This window comes from Torulaspora globosa, chromosome 3 (assembly GCF_014133895.1).
Source record: "Torulaspora globosa chromosome 3, complete sequence".
NCBI classification, from domain to species: Eukaryota; Fungi; Ascomycota; class Saccharomycetes; order Saccharomycetales; family Saccharomycetaceae; genus Torulaspora; species Torulaspora globosa.
Genome location: NC_050729.1, coordinates 819,140 through 837,584, shown reverse-complemented (window position 1 = coordinate 837,584; position 18,445 = coordinate 819,140). Strand labels below are relative to the sequence as shown.

Below are 18,445 nucleotides of genomic sequence, written 5' to 3'. Positions count from 1 at the left end.
AAATCGCAGTGCTGAAGCAAGCGTACCTCTTAATCCACTTCGGAGTGGTTGTGAAGAGTTAAAAGCACGCTATTGTAGAAGATTTAAAATAATCTGAACATCAAATTCAAGAGCCTTGTTGGCGCAATCGGTAGCGCGTGTGACTCTTAATCACAAGGTTAGGGGTTCGAGCCCCCTACAGGGCTTAATTTTTAAGCTTTTTTTTTTTTTGCAAAACCTTTTTTCTATCGTTTAAGATGTCTTTGTGTTCAAATCGTAACCGTAGGGATATGCGATGGGTGGCGGTTCATCAGAGAACGAGTATTATAACTCTAACGACCTTCCAAGTGTGAACTAAGATTTCCGACGACTGAGAAAGACGCTTTAGATTGAGTGAGGTTCTTTTGAAAATTTTTAGCTGCTCATCTTTCGGTTGATACGAATCAAAATGGACGTCGATGTGGATCGGGGGACGTTAAAAAGTGGATATGACGCAGATATACATATGGGAGCCACTTGTCGAATCTGTCGAGGTGAAGCAAGTGAAGAGAATCCTCTTTTCCATCCGTGTAAATGCAAAGGTTCGATCAAATACATTCATGAATCATGTTTGATGGAATGGATCTCTTCGAAAAATATAGACATTAGCAAACCAGGTACGACGGCAACGTGTGATATTTGTCACTACCCTATAAACTTCAGTACCACCTACGCGGAAAATATGCCAGATCGGATACCAATGTCCCTGCTGTTGAGAAGAAGCATGATTTCGTGCTTCCATTTCATCAAGGATGGATTAACTTTGAATCTGGCAGCCGTTTTGTTCCTGTTTGGTATTCCCTTGACCTGGAACTTCTTCGGAAAGCTTTATACGATAATTTTGGATGGCGAACTACCCTACAAGGGTGATTTCCACAAGAGCATTGCCTATGGTTATAGAGACGATGTTTCGGACAATACAAGCTTATTATTGCAGTACACTTTGAACTATAGGTTCTCAATATTGCAGATCTTAATGGTGGTCATTCTTCACATTAGCCTATACTTTCAATACGACATGATTGTGAGGGAAAGCGTAATGGGTAAGATGATACTACACAAGATTGGTCCACAGTTCACGAAGGAAGAGTTGATAAAGATACAGTTAAAGGAGAGATTTCCGATGATGGATGAGCAAACGATCGAACATGTCGCACGGTTGATGAAGGCCAGAGATGAAGTGACACAACAGCCTGACAATCAAGAAGCTGCACAATCTGAGGATGAGGAAGACAACGAGAATAATGAAATCGCTCAAGAAACGGGGAGCGACAATGACGAGGAAGAGACTACCAACGCGTCTGCGACAAACTTACAGGACAACTTAATATCCGATTCAGACTCTAACGGGGGCGAAGTAGATGATGAAGAACCAGAGGATGAGCTAGTGAACAATGCTATGGATATAAACGATACTGATATTCCTTTCCAGAGGCCTTTTGATGCGTTTAGAAACCGCCAAGCTCAAAATGAATTTGACAACTTGATTGATCAACAGAACGAATTGGCAAATGGACAACCAATTAACATTGTAAATCCAAATGATGAAGACATTGGTGAAGATCGTTTGATGAATGAAGAAGTTGAAGATGAAATGAATCAGCCAGTACCACCACCGATTGTTATAAATTTGAAATTGAAACTTACAAACGTTTTGGCTTACTATATTGTAGCCGAGGTGGTAATAGCAGCCTATTTGGCTGTTGCTTACTTGTTACCAACCGTCGTAGGGTTTGGTCTGTTGAAGATCCTAATATTTTTCGGCAGGATTTTTGGGCATGGCTTAGCTCAGCTGTATTATCTATTTCAATTACAAAGACCTTACCATTTCGCTTTAAGGAACATTCCATATTTTGAGCAGATTGCTTCGGGGATTTCGAGCAACATTGTTGACACCTGGATTTACTATTATGATGGATACACTAATAACAGCCTAAGATCGTCGATGCTTGTAAGAAGTCTTCCAGCGTTAGTATCCTACATTGCCACTATAACCCTTATAAGTATTGCCTCCGAGGTAATTTGTAAAGGCTATGGACGTGAAAGAGGTATGAAAAACCGTACCAGAAGATTCCTTTTCCAGATTTTGTTTGCTATCAAATGCACTTTTAAAGTTTTTACATTATTCTTCATCGAACTTGCTGGTTTTCCGGTTTTGGCTGGCTTAATGCTGGACTTTTCAATCTTTGCTCCCTTGCTTAACCCAGGAAAACAATTATGGGCTCCTCAAATATGCACTGCTTGGCCACCGCTAATCTTTTTCATTTATTGGACAATCGGGACTCTGTACATGTACTGGTTCGCCAAATATATTGGTATGATAAGACAGCACATTATCAGACCAGGCGTCCTCTTCTTTATTAGGTCTCCTGATGATCCGAATATAAAAATATTGCATGACAGTCTGATTCATCCTATGAGCATTCAAATATCAAGATTATGCCTTTCGATGTTTATTTATGCTGTTTTCATTATCGTAGGATTCGGCTTTCACACCAGGTTCCTGTTCCCCGTACTATTGAATTCGAAATTACTGACAACTAACAACTTCATCAGTTTCTGGGCCCCAATGATATATGTGATACCCTTTTACATCACTAAACAAATCGTTGAGTCAAAACCGAGCGTCAAGCTATACATCAGAAAATATTGGGAGCGCGCGTTCGACGTCTCTGCAAGGAAACTGCGCTTATCGTCATTTATTCTTGGCCACGATATTCCAATCGAAAGAGGTCATGTTCATTATCGGAATTTCTTTTACAGGTACTTCGCTAAACACAAGGCTGAACTATCCAACCCGCAACTGTTCACTTGCCCCAAGACTTTGGATCAAGTGAAGCAGTTATTCAAGGAAGATCGTAATGTTCACGCATATTTTATCCCAAATGGTATTTTAATGCGTGTTCCCTCGTCTGATATAGTTTCCAGAAACTACGTCCAGACCTTATTCGTTCCAGTTACTAAAGATGATAAACTTCTAAGACCATTAGATTTGGAGGTTATTAAGGCGCGTAATAAACGCAATGCCGGCGATTTTGGGTACCTTGATGAGCAGAACACCGAGTTTGACTCATATTCGATAGTTTACACTCCACCAAATTTCCGCACGAGATACCTCTTGTTGCTAGTTTTCGTTTGGCTTTTCGCATCACTACTAGTTTTGTTGACAACCCTTCTTTGCCAATATGTTGTCACAGCTATCCTTGCGGTTATCCTGGTTCCCATTGCTGGATTGTTGCCCAATACTCATTTTGGATACGAAGCCTCCAAGCATTTCATCAAAACCAAATTTCAACAGCTTGACATATTTTTTGTTTGCGCCGGTGCAGTCATATTATCGGTATTGCTTGAGAAATATCATGCCTATAAAATGTCGAGAATTAATCTAGCTGACCATATTATTCCTGTGGTCAACGAGGGCCTGGATGAGCCGGAGCATAATGATAACAATCTTTTGGAGCGAGCCCCAGCTCCCCGGGCGCGAGACATGCGTGCTACCATTGAACACTTTTTAAATCATGGGGAAACAAAATTCGTCGTTTATGTGGTCTGTATGCTTGCAGTTATGTCCATTCGCCACGTTACGCTCTCCTTTAATCTGCGTTCACTAAGGACATTTGGCCTAGGCTATGTTTCAAGGAAGCATTTCAGAGAGTTTGAGGTGATATTTTCACCAGCTCGCATATTGAATGGAAGATTTGAAGAATTAGCAATTCTATTCCTGGAGAATTTGACGACCTTATACATTGGTAGAAAAGCTGCAAGTAATAGACATCGTCCATTTCTCACATGGTTCAAGATCATATCTGAAGATTTGTTAGGTCAACTTTCATTCATTCTTTACACGACCATGCCGCTCGTCTTATCGTGGGTCTTCTTCTCTTCCTTGGAATATCTGTTGCATTCGGATCACTACACATCATTTGGCGCCCCAATGAGATTTTTATGGCGCTATAGGCTTCTGCCGCAATCAAATGATATTCAATGGACTATACCCCAACATATGTGTTTCTTATCTCTCTACGTTATCATGAGCAGTTATATTGTTTGGCAAGGAGTGTCTGCAGCCAAGAAGTGGTTTGGTGTTGCCATGCAAAATGTTAAGGATGAGGTTTACGCCAAAGGTAGATCCTTACAAAACTTTTCTGGAAGTGATGACTGAGATTCCAATACATAATTATTGCATAATATATATATTTATGATATATATATCCTTCATTTCATCATCACAATTAGCTTGTTTAAGCTACTGAGGCTAATGTTCATTAAATTATATGCTTAATGACGGGTTCAAACCCATAATGCAAATATAAACTAGCGCTTCGGGAAAAATTCTCCGAGTTTATGCCACCGCTAGTCAGAAGTAATCATTTCGATCTGATGGCGTGTGGACAATTCGTCGACGAGGTCGCTGTCCGATCCGTTAGGCCACCGTTCTTTAAGTGGATGAGTTATGACGCTATTTCTCGCCAGGAGTGGCGCATCCGAAAGAGATCTACTGACCGGAATACCCTCATCTGACACCCTGCCGTTCAATTCCGAGGCCAGATTTCTTTGGACTTGAGTCAAAGTATCCCGTCCTATCAAGTTCACGTCATCATCATGCGTATTATCGGATAGGCTGACCATATCGCCATTCCCCAATGAGGATTCTGAAGATTGAGAGTCCCTTGTTCCTGTCCCAATGGCGAGAGAAGAAGAACTCTCTTCATCTAGGTCAGGCTTCTCCAGGGGTCCTGGAGAAGGAAAACTCCGTCTTTTAGCTTCGTGGTTATCTAATCTTTCCAACGATCGTGATGATACTAGACGCTTATTATTTTCGTTATCCCTGGCAGCTTGCCCGCTTCTCCAGCCAGAAGTCGTAAAATAAGGTGAGGTAGTCTCAGGCAAAGTATCTTCGTTCGATGATCTCATAGGTGAGCTTTCGAGATATTTCCTTTGAGATAAAGATTGGCTCAGAGACTGTCTACCTTTTACAGAGTCACCTTCAATTTGATTGCGAACGTGCGATGCACTTGGCATTTCATTTGCCTGTACTCTATTGCCTGTTTCAGGTGAATGCTGGGAATCTGTAGTACCAGAGAAACATTCGATAGATGCCTTGGTTGCGCAAGGCGACTCTGTTTGCATTAGTTGATGTAAGTTGTACTCATTTGGTCTATCCGCTGACTGACTATTTTGATGCGATTGTGCCTCCGCATGCTTTGAAAGCTCTTCTATTATTTCAAGGTCGCCTTCCTCTTCCTCCTTATGAATATCAGAGTTATCTTCTCTGGCTTCTCTGTTTTCTTCCATTAACTTGATTTGCTCTTTTTGTAAGTGCCACAGAATACCTCGCAGGTCTCGTCTCGCAGAGCTTCTCTTGTTTCTCTCGAAGTATTCGTTTATTGTCTTAGTGTTGGCCTTGCTTCTTGACTTGGCTGACCTCCAAATCTCGATGGTTCCTTGAGGGTTTTCAAAGAATTTCATAGTATTCAAAATAACATGCACGCCGCAATCACTCATATTGGGTTGCTGAGGGACTGCACAGGTCCTCATCTTGATAAGGCTTTTATCCAAATCGATTGAGTATTTATCCTTGGCATATGCTATCAGAAAGTCCTTCAACGGGTCTATTTCTCGGGAATGCGTCTGTCTGAGAGAGTCGAAAGTCAGAATCTTGACAATGGGAGCACTAACAGAAACTTCTTCATCGTCTTCTTCAGTTGCTGAAGGTGTGTTATTTCGGCTTGAAAAGTGGCTAATGTCGGCTGCACGAGCATCCGGCGAAGGTCTTGGTGATTTAGTGACCGTGCCCGTGTAGGCTATTTTGGAACTCAGTTTTGCTTTTTCACTATCGTTCAGCCTCTCAAAAAAACTCTTCAATGAGTCCAGGTTTGTAATAATGCAACCAAACCAATGGAAATTTATATTGATCGGGACCACCACGTACTTCTTCTGGAAAAGATTGCTGTTGTTAACCCATTTTTTAATATTCCCGTAATAGTCGGTGGGGTCACTTATCAGCTTCGTGTAGAAAAAAGACGACATTATGTACACTTCTTCAGGGGTGACAACCGAATTTCTGACAGCCTTCTCCACGTAATACTTAGTGAAAAAATCCAAGATCGTATCGTTAATCCAATCATGGTTGTAGAGGCATTTGAAATCTTGATTGGTGATTGTGTAGGAAGCCCCATCATCAAACTTGTAGCATAGCTGTGGTTCAAATCTCTCGGGAATCTCGCGCTCGCCTTCGTCATCCAAATTCCATAGTTTGCTTTGAGCTAGATTCGGTGCTTTGCTTCTAGTCTGTCTGATAATATCCAGATTAGAGAATGCATGCTTTTGGAGACTGCCCTTTCGGCTGTAAAATGCGTTCGGAGAGACGCCCGGCATGTGTACGCGCTCAGGCGATGAAGGAACAACGACCCTGCAGACTGAGCCAGAGGACGAACGCGAATGTGAGCGGGCCCTCCAACGCTCGATCGACGGGAACCTCTCCTTATGTGGAAACTTGGATCTGGCTTCGTTAGCAGTGTCTGTCGGAGACTCTTGAATTGATTCCTGCTCAATCGAGCCCAGCGCTCGTAGCTCTTTTTCTAAATCTTCCTTGGTAGGAAGAATACAAACCTGACCTTTGGAGGAACCTTTCAAGTTTTCCTGCACCCTTTTAATCTTGTTTGTGTCGTTGCTAACAAACTGCAACGCCGTTGTAGGCAGCACATCCCCACTCTTCCCAGCGCCAACCTTGTATCTTGCACGCAACTGCAGACCCCTCGCCTCTAGAAGGATAAACCCCAGGCATGTATAGCTTTCGTCGACCAAGATTCCCGCACAGTCTCTGCAGATATCGATCTGCGTGTCTTTGTTTTCCATCCTATCCAAGGTAAACTGCACTCGTGGGCCAGTGGAGTCGGTGAAGAAATCCAACACACACTGCGACTCGTAATTGGTATCGCCACAGACATCCAGAGTACTCAGCGTACCACTGATCGAGTACTTGACGACCGCAGCGTAAGCTCCCTCGGTGCTTTCCAGCAAACCCACAGCCGCAGAACGCCCGGGAATCCTCCCCAGCTCTTCACCCTTGCCACATAGCTGTTCTCGATCCGGCCCTGTAGAATTCGCCAACAAGTCGCCAGCATTCAATTCACGAGCACTACGGTATCGACGGTCCGTGTATCTGCTTGGGCCACCATTCGACGGAGATCTAAGCTTGCTACCGTCATCTCTTTGTCGTCTCGTCCCCGAACGGTCTTCATCGCTGATGCGGTCTACAGGCCCTGGTCCGGCGCTCCTTGACTTCTTCCTAGGCTTTGTTGGTCTCATATACCCTCGATGACCACCACTCGGGCCCAGATCCCCCATCAAACTGCACTAGCCAGCCCTGCCATCCATGTTCAACTCCATGTTAATGCTTCATTTAGCCCCATTGCCTGCTTATATTACAGATCACATCGTACGACCACTATATCTCTTGATCGACGAGCCCTAAATCCGCCTGAGACACTCTGCCTGCGGTCAATCGGCTCAAGGCCATCGACTGTGCAATTCCCAGTCTTGAAGCAGCCAAACGTCGAGTCTTAGTGTGCTTTCTATGGCCATATTCAGCTTATTGGCGGCAAGCAGCAGCTTTTTGAAAAACTGTCCGGATTGTGGCGCCCGGCCGGACAGAAAATTTTCAAACTGTAGGCGAAATTGAGAGGTTGATCAGTATAAGAGTGTCAGTTTACAGATCTGGGGAAGGTTGTAGTGGCTGAATAGGGCTTGGTGTATCGTTGGAAGGTTTATGATGCTAGGAGGAGGAATGGGAACGAGAAGCGTGGCGGTGGCGGCGCGGAGAGGCGCGGTGTTGGGAGGAAGTCGTGCTCTGTTCAGTAGCAGTTCTCACCGGTTGCAGAACCCGCGGTCGCCGATCCAGATCTTCAGGGAGACGTTCAAGAAGGAGTGGCAGAAGTCTCAGGAGTTGCAGGATAATATCAAGACGTTGCAGGATGCGTCAGGAAAGCTGGGAGAATCGGAAGCGTACAAGAAAGCGCGGGAAGCGTACGTTAGGGCGCAGAAGGGGTCTACGATTGTGGGAAAGACTCTGAAGAAGACGGGGGAAACGATGGAGGACATTGCGGCGAGAGCGTGGGACTCGGAGATCGCCAAGAGCACAAGACAGGCGGCATCCGCGACGGCGAAGAAGATTGACGAGAGTCTTGAACCCGTGAGACAGACCAAGATCTACAAGGACGTGTCCGAAGTGATGGACGACGGAAGCAGCTCGCGGTACGGGGGGTTTTTGACCAAAGAGCAGAGAAGACTCAAGCGGGAGCAGGATCTGTTGTCGGGGAAGCGGACCAGAGCCGTGAAGGGGAACGAAGAAGCCGGAACAGCGCTGGTGGCGACCAACATTGCAGCTAAGGAGTCGTTTGGGAAGAAAGTGGAGGATTTTAAGGAAAAGACGCTGGTTGGGCGCGCGTTGCATCGCATAAAGAGCAGACTGTGGGACGAAAGTGGCAACCCTTTGATTGTGTTCTTGAGGAAGGTTTTCGGCAAGATCGGCGGGTTCTTCGCGGAGACCGAGGCTGCTCGTGTCTTGGGCCAGTTCAAGATGATGGACACTACTTTCAGCAACGAGTCTTTCACCAAACATCTGAGAGAGTACATCATTCCCGAGATCCTAGAGGCTTACGTCAAGGGAGACGAGAAGGTGTTGAAAAAGTGGCTCAGCGAAGCGCCATACAACGTCTATGCCGCTCAACAGAAGGCGTTCAGGGAACAGCAACTGTTTGCCGATGGCCGTATTCTCGACATCAGGGGCGTAGAGATCGTCAGTGCCAAGATGCTGCCTCCACAGGACATACCTGTGCTGGTTGTTGGATGTAGAGCGCAGGAGATCCACCTCTACAGAAGGGCAAAGACGGGCGAAGTGGCCGCAGGCCACGAGTCCAACATCATGATGAGCTCGTACGCGATGGTCTTCACTCGTGATCCGGAGCAGATCGACGATGAGGAGACTGAAGGCTGGAAGATCCTGGAGTTCGTCCGCGGCGGCTCCAGACAGTTCACCTAGTCGCCATCAGCTCGCCACCCTCCGCATTTTGTAAATAGCTCACCAATCAGCCCAAGGGTAAACGAATGCATTGAATGATCAGCTGTGGTATGAATCCTGTATAATATAGAAGAGTCATATACGTTTCTTGGCTTTTACAAGATCGGTACCCAAAACCAGCTTATATATCGAACTGCCCAGCCTGCGGCCCTGGTACACCACCTGCCGCAACCAAGGTTTCATGAAGATCAAAATGCTCGTCCAAAGCAAACCCTGAACGAGCGGCATCAGTATTACATCACGGACCACCACTTTGCACACCACAAGTTTGCTTATCTTAGGTGGCTGCACTTTCTGAAGCTGGCTGATCACCACAGGATCTACTATACCCATTTTCTTCCATTGCGAAGCCCTCTCCCTCTCCGCCTCTCTCGCCAAAGCTCTCCTGAAAGTCTGCTCAAATCTGGTATCTGGAACAGCATAACTGGCATTCATCTTGGCCTTACTGCTCTTTATATAAAGCTGTATAGCTGTGTTACCTTGAACGTTAAAAGCGACCCTGGTTCTTCGCCCAATTTTTCTATTCAGCTTACTAGTTTATCATCAAACTAGTCAAATATCAACATTACAGCGAGCAAGTAGAGAGCCCTGGAGGTTGTTTCAGTTGCCGTGATGAGTGAATCAGGTCCGCAAGTGAAGATTAGAGAGGCAACCAGAGATAATGTGGATTTTATCCTGTCTGATGTCGACTTGGCGTTGGCCAACTCTCTGCGTAGGATAATGATTGCCGAGATTCCGACGTTGGCCATAGACTCTGTTGAAATTGAGACAAATACTACGGTTCTGGCCGATGAGTTTATCGCCCACCGGCTGGGGCTGATTCCTCTCCAAAGTGCGGACATCGAACAGCTGGAATACTGTCGCGACTGTTTCTGCGAGGACCATTGCGACAAATGTTCGGTGGTATTGACGCTACACGCGATTGGCGAGAGTGAAAGTACAACGAACGTATACGCCAAGGACTTGGTTATCGTTTCGAATCTGATGGGACGCAATATAGGGCATCCCATCATACAGGATAAAGAGGCGAACGGTGTGTTGATTTGTAAACTGAGGAAGGGCCAAGAGCTGTCGATGAAGTGTGTGGCAAAGAAGGGCATAGCGAAGGAGCACGCCAAGTGGGGTCCCGCAGCCGCCATAGAGTTTGAATACGACCCATGGAACAAACTAAAACACACAGACTATTGGTACGAGCAGGATATCGCGAAGGAATGGCCCGCGTCGAAAAACAGCGAATACGAAGATCCACCGAACAAGGACGATGCATTTGATTACACAGCTAAAGCCAACACTTTTTACATGAACGTTGAAACGGTCGGGTCAATCAGCTCCGATCAGGTTGTGCTGAGGGGCATCGACACACTTCAAAAGAAAGTCGCCTCGATACTTCTCGCGCTGAATCAGATGGACCAGGATAGGGTTAATTTTGCCACGGCGGCGCACGCCGGCATGCCCGGCACTAGCGAGCCGGGCGCCCCGGACGTTGCAATGGATGGAATGCAAGACCAAATACCCTACGGCAACGGGAGCGGTGCTTACGACGAGGCGTGGTGATTTGTAAAAAAAAGTCTGACAATTCTGTAAAAGTACATGATATAACTAATGAGATTCATTCCATTGGCAGCATTCGTCGAACGCTACGAGGTCACCGCCAAATATGTCCAGCGAACTGCCGTAAGTCAGATCCACCTTGCCGCGGCTCAGCCTTTCCACAAGCTCCAAGTCGGAAAAGCTCTTGGCGCCGCCCGCGTAGACGATCTTGACGTTGCTGGGCAGCTCCCTGGTCCATTCGTACAGTTTTGCCACGAGCTCTTCGTCGATGCCGCGACACAGACCCTCTACGTCGGCCGCGTGAATAAGGAACTCGTCCGTGTACCGACAGAGCGACCGGAAAGTCTGTTCGCTGAGCTCCAGGTCCGTGAGCTTCTGCCATTTGTTCATCGCGACTATCCAGCGGGACTCTCCGTTGTCCATTTTCTTGCGACAGCTCAAATCGACGACCAGACGGTCTTTACCGCATATCCTGGCCATTTCAGCCAGTTTTCCCAACTCGAAGCGGCCCTCCGCGTCGAACAGCCAGCTTGTCACGATCACCTTGCTTGCGTACCGCAGCCACTGCTGACAGTTGGAGTTGTTGATCCCGCCGCCGACCTGCAGAAACTGCGGAGCGCTTTTCAACGCTTCCAGCGCTGCCTCGTCGTTGTTCGGGCCCAGCTTGATGACATGGCATCCGGTGACGCCCTTCTGCTTGTACAGGCCCGCGTAGTACGACGACGAGTGCTGCGACACAAAATTCGTCCTAGGAGCCTCCTGCTCGCTCTCGGTCAAAGTGCCGCCCACGATCTGCTTGACCTGGCCGTTATGGAGGTCAATGCACCCTACAAACCTAGTCATTCCGGCCACAACCGCTGCTACAGGTGCAGTGCCAAGTCTAACCAGCGCGACCGTCTCTTGTGACACGCAATTTTTAGCCTGGACCCCCAGTGAAAAATTGCACTGCGATGAGCCTAAGCACCAGCACCAGCAGACGGCCGTCGACACGATGAGCGACGACGCCCGGCTTCTCGAGATCCAACGCAGCGCCTTCGAGCGCCAGTTCGGCTCCCTAGAGTCTATGGGATTCCAAGACAGGACCAAACACCGCGCCGAACCCGAAACCGACAGCAACAGCGAACAAGACGAACAGGACAGCGGGAGCGACGTCGAAAGCGAACAGGAGCCGCAACCGCGAGTGATAAGATTCAGCGGGCCTGCCGATGAATACGTGCCGCCCTCCAAGAAGGAACAACGGCTGCTGCGAAGCGGCACGCCGCTTCGCGCAGCCAAGAAAAACCACCCGCCGCCAAGCGACGACGAGGACCAGCACCTGGAGAGGGAAAACCTGAAAAACGACATCGAGCTGCAACGATTCCTCAAGGAGTCCAACCTGCTGAGCGCTCTCCACACAGACGACTCCCTGGCGGGCAAGGCAAGGTCCCGCACCCTCGAGATGCGACTGCGCGAGCTCTCCGCCACCAACGGCAGCGAGACAAAGCTGAACAAGCTGGAAAAGATACCGATCCAGATAAGGAAAGGAATGGTCGAAAAACACCTGCAGAGGATCAAGAAGCACGAAACAGAAGCCCGCGACGGAGGAGTCGTCCTCTCCAGCGTGAAACGGGGCCAGTTCCGCAAGATCGACAAGACATACCGAAACGACATCGAAAGACGCATCGGGACCAGCATCAAGAAAAAACAGACTCTCGCCAACAAGAGGCGCCAGAGAGGCCTTAAGATACACACCGTCGGCAAGTCGACCCGAAACGGGCTCGTCATCACCAAGCACGAGATCTCCAAGATCAACGGCAAGAAGCGGCTGAAATAGCCGCCGAGCGCGCCGCGGCGCGCCGCGCGCGCTCTCGGAGACGGAAATTAAATTGCAGGCGACGCACGTGGCTGACTGAGTTCGCTTTTTGTCTTTCTGGACGGAACGGGAAACTATCTGCCACCGAGCGTATACACAATGCAACAACGGTACGTCTGGTAGTATGTAGTGCAGAGATATGGTGTAGGTCCATTCCGGGGGATTTTTGGTTCCCCTCTATGAAGCGAGTAAAGTACTGCTAGTCACATACTTTTTTTCATTCTTTTTTAGCGTTCGTTTTCTGGCGATCTTCGAATAGTGATTAGAGTTGGTGTTTCTTCGTCCAAGCTGGAGAGAAACCAGTGGTAGTGGCAGTAGATGCACGACGAGATGTTGGACGTTCCTGGAGCATCTAGGAGCGTGCTGGACCAGGTTGACGAGTATTTGCATGAGGACGGGCACCATGGAGAGGGCGATGACGACGACCACACGCTACAGGGACGAGAGTCGACGAGATCGTCGTCGTCGACTCACTGGGGGCCGGACGCAATGGAGGACTTAGACCGTCTGTCGCATTCGCTGTTTGTCCGGCGGGACGGCGAGCGGGCCAAAGAGGAGGCGGGCGCGCCCGGGATCGAGCCGCTCAGCATACCGAACAAAGGCGCGGAGGGCGGGGTGGTGCGGCCGGACATGGTGTTTTCGCCGATCTCTTCGCCGCTGGTGATGCCGACGAGGTCGACGTCGCTGGGGACGTACGATACGCCGTTCATGCTACCGCAGGCGGGTACCGGGTCGGGTCCCAACACGACCACGACGACGCCGTTTCTGAACGGCTCGATGGCGAGCAGCTCGACGACTTCGCTCTCGAGCCTGCGGAGGAAGTCGAGCAAGCCGGGCGCGGTGAGCCAGTTTTCGCCGCTCAGCTCGCCAGCGCTGACCGCTATCGACCAGGCTCCGATCGTGAATTTTGCGCTGCCGGAGTCGACGATCACGTCGCTGTCGAAGGTGAACTCTGGTGGCGGGAGGGCGAAGAAGAAGCATTACAGCTCGGCGACGGCGGGTATCGGCGCCAAGATCAGCAAGAACAGCCCGCGGATCAAGCCTGCGGCGGCGTCGAGCAGTTCGCGGCGGCAGTATGCGGCGGAGCAGTTCAAGAACAGCTCTCCCGTGCTGCATACGGACGCGAGCGCGAACGCGTGGGACGACGCGATCTTCAGACTGCCCGAGAGCAGCATAGGCGACCGGGCCGGGTCGAAATGGCACAACGACGAGCCGACGCCCAAGTCGTCGTCGTCGGGCGGCGGAGCAGGCGCCACGTCGTCGCCGGAGTCCCGCATGACCCCGGCCGCGCTCGCGAACTACCCCAAGGTCATCCTGCCCTCTACTTCGAAGCCGGCGTACAGGAACGACGAGTCGATCAGCCCCAAGGAGCTGGGGCCCGCGAACAGCCCGGGCGACGGCGATAAGGTGCTCAGGGCGACTGAATCGCCGGTGATCAAGCCAACCTTGTACCACCACCATCACCACCACCAGCAACAGGAGCCCTTGTGGAAGCCCAACGGGAGAACGTCGCTGACCCCGAAGATAGACGAAGTGCAGGAGCCAAGGCGGGCCGCGTGTCGGCCCGCGAACCGCAAGACCGTCTCGTCGTCCTCGCTGCCCGGCGGGAATGGCTCCAGCGACGACGGCGAGCTGTCAAAGAAAGAAGTACACAAGGTGGCCGAACAGGGCCGCAGAAACCGTCTAAACAGCGCGCTGACAGATCTGAGCTCGCTGCTACCGCCGGAACTGAAGGAGTCGATACCGATCCCGTCAAAGGCCACTACGGTTGAATTGGCCTGCACCTACATAAGACAGCTGCTGGCCACGAAGAATGCATCCAACAAGGCATAGCCACTAATGAATACCAGTATTTAACAGCGTTTATCGTGTTTTAATGAACAGTTTTGAAAGTATCACGTGACTGATGTTCACTCTCGAGGGCCAATGAAATCGCATCGTTTTTTCTCTCCCTGGCTATTTTCCACGCTGAAGCCGATATAATACCAACTTGTTTACGAGAATTTATATATTGCAGTGAATCTCAAGAGAGTTGGGTACCGCTGGCGATATAGTTTACAAGGCTAAGGTTCACACGATGATCACTGCAGTCACTGAGTTTTTTGAGGAGATTAAGGACTCTTTTGTCCCTACAGTTGCCAAGGCTGAAGACGATGTAGAAGAAGTATGTTTAAGCGAGTTCGATGTCCAAGTGCGCTAAATATGTCTGTTTACTAACTCTAGTCGCAGGAGAACGAGGAAAACGACGAGGATGAGGAAGATGAGGATGAAGACGAAGAAGAAGAAGAAGAAGAAGAAGCTGCTGACCAACTGGACGAATTGAGAGAGGAGTGCAAACAAACACCCGAGGGTAAGGAAGTTGTCCACCATTACATGGAGTGTGCCGAGAGAGTCCAGCTGCAACAGCAACAGCCGGGCTACGAAGATCTAGAATACAAAGAAGACTGTGTGGAGGAATTCTTCCATTTGCAACACTATTTGGACGGCTGTGTTGCGCCAAGGCTGTTCAACAAGTTAAAGTGAATCAGTGGAAACTTCACGAACCAACGAGTAATGTACAAAATTTTGCCCATCGGGACCGTCATTTCCCGATCATGAACAGAGACAAGAAAAGAAAGAGCAACACGAAGTCTATGTAAATCTCCTTTTTATTAAAGCATATTCATACACGCGCCAAGTGCACCAGCAGCTTGCTGAAGCAACCGATACCAAGCCAATTCTGGTGATAACTAGCGGTCGCATGTGTTTGCAGTTGGTAAAATCCGGGTAACGGAGATTGCAGTCACAAACTTCCGTACATCTGGACGTACATCCGTACACCCAGTCTTTACGAGTTTTTCCGGGTTCAGCACCAAATCTACACAGCTCCTGGCGGCACCTTGGCGGCTTCGTGAGTGACTCAACTTTGTCTCGCCATGCGCTGCAACCATCAATTTGCAGAATGGCCGATGGGAGCCGCAGAGTTCGTGCAATGGGACACACGCTAGTGTGCTATCCTTCGCTTCCTGTGACATACTGGGCAACATAGGTTATAACTGTTACAGTGTATCTTCAAAGGAGACGGCCAATTCAACGAAGGAGCTTCTGAAGACACCTAGAAAGGACAAATCGTACGTATGACAGATTGGGGCAACGAGCTTTGCAAGCTCCGTTATATTCAAGACAAATCGCGTTACTAACTGTTTTGTTTGATGTATAGAAAATGGCTAAATCCAAGAACCATACCGCTCACAACCAGACTAGAAAGGCTCACAGAAACGGTATCAAGAAGCCAAAGACCTACAAGTACCCATCTTTGAAGGGCGTTGATCCAAAATTCAGAAGAAACCACAAACACGCTTTGCACGGTACCGCTAAAGTTTTGGCTGCTGAACGTGCTGCTAAGAAATAAGCTACAAGATAGTACACTAGTTGCATAAATATCTTTAATAGTCTTAAACTTAGCCTTTTCCGAAACTATTACCCGCGACTGCGACTTTGTGTCAGCGCGCGCACGGAGTGTCAGTAATTCGAGTCTATTTAATATGCTCTTAACAAAATGATGTGCTACATGCGTAACTCCATCAGAAGCTGAGAAGTGATTCAAGATGTCCTCCACTGAGTGCACTCGGCTCTATATTTCCAATCTAAATTTCTCTTCAGACGAGACGGAGCTGTTTGATTATTTCAAAGATTATGGGGTGGTTTCTGTGTTGATTCCCAGCCAAACAGTTCGCGGTTTCAGAAACAATCACATACGTCCCTTGGGAATTGCCTATGCTGAGTTTGAGTCTTCTGAAAAATTGAAAGAAGCAGTCGACAATTTGAACGGCAAGGCTTTCAAGGGAAGGGAACTGAGATTGAAGCCTTATGTGCCCTACTCCCCCACAAACGTCAACAAAAGATTGAAGCGGAGAAACCATTTGTTAAGATTCAGGCTCAATATACCTGCAAAAGAGAAAGAACTGGCCCCATCAACTGACCCGGTGTCTATAGTGTCCGTATCTCATCAACAGAATGAGCCTGAACTTTTGTCAGATGAAGAGAAAGCTATGGCAGACGTCATTCAGGAGTCAGAATTCAGTGAAGATACTGTATATTGTGGTTATTTGCCCAAGGGTGTCACTGACACAGACCTTCGTGAGTATTTCAAGGATTTCAATCCACAGGAGATCTGGATCTTCAGAACTAAGCTTACTAGAAGTAAGCATTTCCAGATCCATCGCCATCTCACCGCTGCTTTAGTGTCTTTCGAGACAGATGCGGATAGCCGCCAGATTTCAGAATCGTTGCAGAAGAAGAAGCTACTAGGTAAAAGGATAGTCATCAAACCTGCCTATCAAGCCAAGATTGAAGAATTAAAACAGCTCTCGAAGGATAAAGTCATTGCTGAAAAGGAAATTGTTGAACAATCTCCGGAGCAGCCAGAATCTGATAAAAACATGGATGAATAGAGTTTTGAATTATGCTTTTTATATTCACCTTGGCTAGCTATTTAATTTAACTGAACGACACAAAACGGAAATGTGACATCTTTTCTGTTGTACTGTTCTTCTCGCCACCCACACACCTATCTGAAATCCGTACAGTATCTGCGGACCGAATTTTTTGATTTTACCAGACCGCGCGAGCTCAGGTCGCACCACCAGCTGACGACGCTCCCCCTACGCGCTAGACCGATCTCCTTCTAGCTCTTACACCGGGGCTCCTTCTAGCAACGGTTCGCCTACGCTGGCTCTACCCTGGCTCCCTTGTGCGCTCCTACCAGCCGGCATGCCCGCTCTGGCCTCACCACTCGTAAGCACAACCATCAAGTCTGATATTTCATACTATAGATACAAGTTGCCATTTAGTGGGCTTCGTTAGTCACGTCGATAAGAAACCAGAAGATCAAGTCGCAATGGGTATGTGGAAATACGACAAACAGATGAGAGTAATAGCTTAGGGCCTGCCAGAGTCAGATGATGGGAAATAAAGCTTCAATGGAACTATTTCAATACCTACCACTGAAATTCGGCACTAACGTAGAAATTACACTCCAAAGTGATCGACACTCGGAAACATGTGTACTAACAAGGGACATTTCAATTGTGAACAGGTAGAGTTATTCGTAACCAAAGAAAGGGTGCTGGTTCCATCTTCACCTCCCACACCAGATTGAGACAAGGTGCTGCCAAGTTGAGAACTTTGGATTTCGCCGAACGTCATGGCTACATCCGTGGTGTTGTGAAGCAGATTGTTCACGATGCCGGTAGAGGTGCTCCATTGGCTAAGGTTGTCTTCCGTGACCCATACAAGTACAAGTTGCGTGAAGAAATCTTCATTGCCAACGAAGGTGTCCACACCGGTCAATTCATCTACGCTGGTAAGAAGGCTTCTTTGAACGTTGGTAACGTTTTGCCATTGTCCTCTCTTCCAGAAGGTACCATTGTCTCCAACGTTGAGGAAAGACCAGGTGACAGAGGTGCTATTGCCAGAGCTTCCGGTAACTACGTTATCATCATCGGTCACAACCCAGATGAAAACAAGACCAGAGTTAGATTGCCTTCCGGTGCCAAGAAGGTCATCTCTTCCGATGCCAGAGGTGTCGTCGGTGTTGTCGCCGGTGGTGGTAGAGTTGACAAGCCATTGTTGAAGGCTGGTCGTGCTTTCCACAAGTACAAGGTTAAGAGAAACTCCTGGCCAAAGACCCGTGGTGTTGCCATGAACCCTGTTGATCACCCTCACGGTGGTGGTAACCATCAACATATTGGTAAGGCTTCTACCATCTCAAGAGGTGCTGTTTCCGGTCAAAAGGCTGGTTTGATCGCTGCCAGAAGAACTGGTTTGCTACGTGGTTCTCAAAAGACCCAAGACTAGATTATATAAAAGGTATGGTTCCCCTCATATAGTCATTTTGTATCTTAATGGTTTTTCTACATTAATTCAAATCAACATGCTTACAGAGTAGAACGGCTCTATAG

The 18,445-nt window shown here is 48.2% G+C and overlaps 11 protein-coding genes and 1 non-coding gene across 12 annotated transcripts; 9 read left to right on the top strand and 3 right to left on the bottom strand.

Annotated features, from left to right (window-relative positions):
- The first annotated feature begins 112 nt into the window (after positions 1 to 112).
- On the top strand, positions 113 to 185 carry HG536_0Ctrna6K. Its single transcript has one exon. It is a non-coding gene; the product is annotated as a tRNA-Lys (tRNA).
- Positions 186 to 427: 242 nt separating this feature from the next.
- SSM4 (E3 ubiquitin-protein ligase SSM4) lies at positions 428 to 4,180 on the top strand (the record flags this gene model as incomplete). The annotated part of the gene is made up of 1 exon (XM_037283056.1): positions 428 to 4,180. One exon carries the CDS (start codon positions 428 to 430, stop codon positions 4,178 to 4,180), a length of 3,753 nt encoding a protein of 1,250 aa, XP_037138952.1.
- Positions 4,181 to 4,371: 191 nt separating this feature from the next.
- Positions 4,372 to 7,368, bottom strand: ULP2 (SUMO protease ULP2; the record flags this gene model as incomplete). The annotated part of the gene is made up of 1 exon (XM_037283055.1): positions 4,372 to 7,368. The coding sequence occupies one exon, from the start codon at positions 7,366 to 7,368 to the stop codon at positions 4,372 to 4,374; it is 2,997 nt and encodes a 998-aa protein (XP_037138951.1).
- Positions 7,369 to 7,789: 421 nt separating this feature from the next.
- On the top strand, positions 7,790 to 9,061 carry TIM44 (protein translocase subunit TIM44; the record flags this gene model as incomplete). The annotated part of the gene is made up of 1 exon (XM_037283054.1): positions 7,790 to 9,061. One exon carries the CDS (start codon positions 7,790 to 7,792, stop codon positions 9,059 to 9,061), a length of 1,272 nt encoding a protein of 423 aa, XP_037138950.1.
- A 114-nt stretch (positions 9,062 to 9,175) lies between these two features.
- Positions 9,176 to 9,535, bottom strand: HG536_0C04430 (uncharacterized protein; the record flags this gene model as incomplete). Its single annotated transcript, XM_037283053.1, has 1 exon — positions 9,176 to 9,535. The coding sequence occupies one exon, from the start codon at positions 9,533 to 9,535 to the stop codon at positions 9,176 to 9,178; it is 360 nt and encodes a 119-aa protein (XP_037138949.1).
- Positions 9,536 to 9,712: 177 nt separating this feature from the next.
- RPB3 (DNA-directed RNA polymerase II core subunit RPB3) lies at positions 9,713 to 10,654 on the top strand (the record flags this gene model as incomplete). Its single annotated transcript, XM_037283052.1, has 1 exon — positions 9,713 to 10,654. The coding sequence occupies one exon, from the start codon at positions 9,713 to 9,715 to the stop codon at positions 10,652 to 10,654; it is 942 nt and encodes a 313-aa protein (XP_037138948.1).
- A 45-nt stretch (positions 10,655 to 10,699) lies between these two features.
- Positions 10,700 to 12,415, bottom strand: HIS6 (1-(5-phosphoribosyl)-5- ((5-phosphoribosylamino)methylideneamino)imidazole-4-carboxamide isomerase HIS6; the record flags this gene model as incomplete). Its single annotated transcript, XM_037283051.1, has 1 exon — positions 10,700 to 12,415. One exon carries the CDS (start codon positions 12,413 to 12,415, stop codon positions 10,700 to 10,702), a length of 1,716 nt encoding a protein of 571 aa, XP_037138947.1.
- Positions 12,416 to 12,821: 406 nt separating this feature from the next.
- PHO4 (phosphate-sensing transcription factor PHO4) lies at positions 12,822 to 14,336 on the top strand (the record flags this gene model as incomplete). The annotated part of the gene is made up of 1 exon (XM_037283050.1): positions 12,822 to 14,336. One exon carries the CDS (start codon positions 12,822 to 12,824, stop codon positions 14,334 to 14,336), a length of 1,515 nt encoding a protein of 504 aa, XP_037138946.1.
- A 244-nt stretch (positions 14,337 to 14,580) lies between these two features.
- Positions 14,581 to 15,026, top strand: QCR6 (ubiquinol--cytochrome-c reductase subunit 6; the record flags this gene model as incomplete). Its single annotated transcript, XM_037283049.1, has 2 exons — positions 14,581 to 14,667; positions 14,733 to 15,026. The coding sequence occupies 2 exons, from the start codon at positions 14,581 to 14,583 to the stop codon at positions 15,024 to 15,026; spliced, it is 381 nt and encodes a 126-aa protein (XP_037138945.1).
- Positions 15,027 to 15,705: 679 nt separating this feature from the next.
- Positions 15,706 to 15,894, top strand: RPL29 (60S ribosomal protein eL29; the record flags this gene model as incomplete). Its single annotated transcript, XM_037283048.1, has 1 exon — positions 15,706 to 15,894. The coding sequence occupies one exon, from the start codon at positions 15,706 to 15,708 to the stop codon at positions 15,892 to 15,894; it is 189 nt and encodes a 62-aa protein (XP_037138944.1).
- Positions 15,895 to 16,090: 196 nt separating this feature from the next.
- Positions 16,091 to 16,936, top strand: RRT5 (Rrt5p; the record flags this gene model as incomplete). The annotated part of the gene is made up of 1 exon (XM_037283047.1): positions 16,091 to 16,936. One exon carries the CDS (start codon positions 16,091 to 16,093, stop codon positions 16,934 to 16,936), a length of 846 nt encoding a protein of 281 aa, XP_037138943.1.
- A 446-nt stretch (positions 16,937 to 17,382) lies between these two features.
- RPL2A (60S ribosomal protein uL2) lies at positions 17,383 to 18,341 on the top strand (the record flags this gene model as incomplete). The annotated part of the gene is made up of 2 exons (XM_037283046.1): positions 17,383 to 17,386; positions 17,581 to 18,341. 2 exons carry the CDS (start codon positions 17,383 to 17,385, stop codon positions 18,339 to 18,341), a joined length of 765 nt encoding a protein of 254 aa, XP_037138942.1.
- Between the last annotated feature and the right edge of the window lie 104 nt (positions 18,342 to 18,445).